Below are 4,523 nucleotides of genomic sequence, written 5' to 3'. Positions count from 1 at the left end.
AGATCTGCCCTTCAGTTACACAGATGTTATCTTTGCTCCGGGGAAAGGAATTTGTTCTCTAAGCTTTTCATGCAGCTACCTTGATAAATAAATGCTGAATACTTAAAAAAATTTCCATGTCTGTGTAATGGGGCAAGGTAAAGGTAAAAAAGAAAGTGTAACACAAGGCCAAATTTACAAGGGAAAAAAAAACCAGAAAAAAATCACCAGGTTAGAGTTAGCAAAAGTTTCCAAGATAAAATAACATACCCAAATGTTAAAGACAAATTCAATAATTTGTGGCATCTTATCCTAAGCATTTACAAATAGGGCATAATTTTTAAGAAGAACTCAAGCACAACATCCCTCTTAGGGCACAAAAGTGCTTGCAATCATTCATGCGACATTTAATAGACAAGTCACAGAAATAAAACTTTGTTATTTGCATTCTCTTCCACTGGAAGGGGAGGAGGCAGGAACCATAAATATTTTACCTGCTTGAAAGCTCAAAGTTTGTTGCTGTTTTTCCTTTAAACAAATTCTGGCTCAGCTCTTTGAAAACAAAAAAGAGGAGTGAAATGATAAAAGGAAGAAGTGGTGAGATACTTGGGAGTATGAGAGAGATAAAAGCCAAAAGAGAGAAAGGAATAAAACCAGCTGAAATAAGGAGCTGGAAAAAGTAGGCAGGAAAAATCAGAGAAGCGTAAATATGCAGAAACAAAGATTACAAAGGCATGGCTCAATGTCAAAAGTTATACAGGTCGAGATGTATGACATATGTTTGCTTTTGGAGACTTAGGATTTGTTTATTCAGAGAAACATATTTCTTCCCTGGAGAGAATTCCAAAGCACGTGAGATACAGCTCTGGATAAATGGGTGTCAAGAGTAAAATAAAAGGAAGCAGGGAAATCACATTGGAGGAACAAAGGAAGCCAATGGATAAAAGACAACTGTTTATGTTAGTATGATGCTTTCCCAGGAATTAGCTGTCAAAGTAATCTCTTTCCTACTTCCCCTCTTCACTGCCTGAAACCGGGGAATACAAAAAACCATGAGTGAATGCCTTGGACCATGAGTACCTATTTTCCAGTTTCCAAATCCAAACGGAACAAAATAATTTATTTCAACTGTAGCAAAAAGACCAAACAATTCCAAGAACATACAGGGTATCTTTCTCTTCAATGACGGTTTGACCTTACAGTTCAGACGCAGAAGGCACATGTCCATTTAAAAACTACTTTGCTCCACACGTACACAAAGGACTGAAAGCCATTTCTGTCACATTCAATAAACAGCTGGTTAAAGAGGAGCGTCATAACCAAACCAGCCAAATAACGGCAGTGACACAACAACTCAGGATGCTATCAACTGATCAATAAATAGCAACTTCACATTACTCGGAACAGGCACAATTAGAACCTGCTTCAAAGTAACACTTATTAATAAGAGAGTTCCCTCTTTTTCTAACATTAACAACCTTCTGCAGCTTAAACATCACAAACATTCACGAAAACACCATTCTCATAGTCTTTAGGTTAGGGTTTTTAATTACCCTTCAGAGGATGAGTAATAATTTTTCAGTGCAAGTGCTTTCTAAAGGCCACGATCTACCTTATTATTATAAAAATGAAATACCATTGCCATCCTCTACTTAGATTTCCCTTAAAAGGAGACTGCAAGTGATACAAGAATGACTCAAGACCAGCACACACAGAGAAAATTTATATAGTTATATAAAGCCAAAGATTCCACCCTGCTTCTAGACTGCCAGTTAGAATAAGCACTAATTATATATCAGAATTCTGTAGCTTGACTAAAAATGTCAATCGCATATGGTTACACTGCAAATAATCCCAAAGACATGGCAGAAGTTGCAGTGCTCAACTCTGGTAGAGCACATAACACACAGTAGTAATGAAATCCGAAGGTGATGAACAGCTAGCAGCTCATCCTGCTTTAGCAGTTCTGAATCATGCAGCTGCAGAGAAAATTTATCTCTGAAGGATAAAGTGTTAAAACATATAAATAAACTGCAAATGGTGGCTTAATAAATCAGCTTTACAATCACGATTATAAAACATTACAGCTTTGATCCTACATTTATGTTCTGGCATTTGCAGAACTCCAGCACTTGCCTTCAGAGGCCGTGCTGAAGGTGATGAGGCTGCACACAGATGCAGGTGTCAGCCCACACAGAAAAGCTTTCCTAAACCAGGCCTAATCATGGCAAACAGCAAAGAGAGCACCCAGTCCTGATGCAATACTATCTGGTTACACCCTTAATACCCTTTAAAACTGGGAAAGTAAACACACTTGCAGTACGTGGATACCATCACTGACCATGTTATTTCAACTACTCAAACGATGTTCAAGTGGCTTCATAATGTCTGCAGAAGACTTACAATTAATAAATCCCTCTAAAGTAATCTGGAACTCACTAGTGACAACCCATCTGCCTTCCACACATATACATTCAGCCACTGGTTAACTGCTGAGTATTTTTACCTTCTTTACTACTACCAGTATGTTAAGATGGTCTGCATTTAACTGGTAAAATTTAGGGTTTGTTCATGTCACTATCTTCTTGCTTGAAGACACCAAATAATGAAGGACCTTTGTTTTTCAACCCTATCACTCAGCAAAGCAAACAGAATTCCTGGAGGAAGCACTGAAACTTAGTTATAAACAACAGTTTATAGTCAAGAATTAAGTAATTTGAAGATTATTTTTTCCTGCCACAAATCAATCTATAATAATTTAAAATAGGTAAAGTAGCACTAACTCTTTAAAAATAATTCAATTATTGTTACAGCAAGTGTTTCAGCAATGTAAACATCTTCATACTTGGTGCTTCAATAAAAATAAGTAAATGATATGAGCAATATAGTTTATTGCTATGCCTAACTCTTTATTGCTAGACATAGTTAATTTCACCACTTCAATGTAAGTGCTAAAATCAGTGTATTTGATTTGCTGTCACTGTGTTCACTTATATAGATACAAAGGGCTCCTGAAAATTCAGAGCAACAGAGAAAAAAGCTCTAGGAGGACACCAGAAGCTTGCTTAAAAAAACCCCAAGCAGCCTCCAAAGCAAACATAGCTTAAACTAAGACCAAACTCACATACAAGTTATCATCAGAAACAGAAAGTAATGCTGTTACCTAGCGGTGGAAAGCTACGTACATGCAAAATTGTACAGCTTTTTTTTTTTATCTCCTCAGTTGGAATTCTCATCTATAAGCTATTAAATGATGTCAAGTATTTTTGCACCTGCCAGTTTTGATTCTCAGAGTAACTGAGAGGCAAGAGGCTACATCATTTCCTGGCCATCCCAAACCTGCCGATTTACACTCCTCTTGCAACATCAGCAAGAGCTGGAAACCTGTGATATGAATTCACTACAACCTCAATCATCAGTTTTCCACACAGGATGATGACCCAAACAGTATCACACATCCCTCAGCATCTCATCAGATCTTATTTTCAATTATATAAACCAACATTAGCTGAATTCAGTAAGCATTCTCTATGACACCTACATAAAAATGCTTATTTTGCCTTCAGATAGAAAATAAGTAACTAGAGGAAGAGAAGGAAGAGATGAAGACTTTAATGTCACTTACTCAAATGCAAAGAAGAGTCCACTGGTGACCAAGATGAGAACAAGAGTCAGGTAGAAGACTCCAGTCTGTCGAGCCATCATGATCCTCCCATTGCAGAAGAACTTGTTTCTTCCAGGAAAAACCTCCCATTTTCTCTTAGGAACTGATTTCTTTTTCTTATGGGGAGACTCCATGGGAGACGAAGAGCTGTGTGTGCTGATCTGACTGTATTCACAGTCTTTCATGGGCCCACTACCACCTCCAGGAGTCATCAAGAGAGAATAAAATGTGGGGAGAACCCCACCAAAAATATATACAATATATATATGTGCAAATATTCTTCTGGCCAAGATAACCCTCTCCTCCAGCCCCAGTTAATAAAAAAAGCAAATAAAGCAATGAAAAGTCTGCTACCAGACTAGCAATAGGTGTATCATGCAAACACCAGTTAACTCCTCAGAAACCAAAGCTGTCACATCAGAAACGCTGGAGAGGGATCCTTCCTTCCTCCACCAGTTACAAAACGATCATGTAGGACAATCCTTTTCAAAACAACTTATCACAAAACAAGACAAAAAGAAAAAAAAAGTAATTATAAAGCAGCTAGGCGCTCCAAAAAAAATGAGTCTTTTTTTTTCAAGTTTATTTTCAAATGGGAGGATTTCTTTTTCCTTCCCACGCACACCCTGAGAGCTCTCTCCGAGGGTCAGAAGGTTGGTCAAGGCAAGGTTTAAGCAATCGAGTCTATCATTCATAGAGATTTGTTATAATCCTCCTTTGCGCCAGCAGATTTCACTGCTAAAAATGACCATTCCTAAGACGTTCCCTCGAGAGACACGCGGAACAAATCATTAAAGGGAGGGGGTAAAAACAAAAAAGGCAAGTAAGGAACCAGGCTGCAACTCCGGCTGCCGAGGGACGCTTGGAGCTCTCCTCTTCC

The 4,523-nt window shown here is 38.1% G+C and overlaps 1 protein-coding gene across 2 annotated transcripts in view; it reads right to left on the bottom strand.

Annotated features, from left to right (window-relative positions):
* Positions 1-4,108, bottom strand: part of ZDHHC14 (zinc finger, DHHC-type containing 14) — a 92,090-nt gene extending 87,982 nt beyond the window's left edge. For both annotated transcript variants that reach the window (XM_009076992.1, XM_009076993.1), the window contains exon 1: positions 3,605-4,108. In XM_009076992.1, coding sequence (XP_009075240.1) covers positions 3,605-3,855 — 251 coding nt within the window. In that variant the 5' untranslated portion in view covers positions 3,856-4,108. The remainder of the gene's footprint in view (positions 1-3,604) is intronic.
* Positions 4,109-4,523: the final 415 nt, after the last annotated feature.

The sequence above is a fragment of the Acanthisitta chloris genome, unplaced genomic scaffold (assembly GCF_000695815.1).
Source record: "Acanthisitta chloris isolate BGI_N310 unplaced genomic scaffold, ASM69581v1 scaffold8496, whole genome shotgun sequence".
Lineage (NCBI taxonomy): Eukaryota > Metazoa > Chordata > Aves > Passeriformes > Acanthisittidae > Acanthisitta > Acanthisitta chloris.
This window is presented reverse-complemented; position numbering and strand designations above follow the sequence as displayed.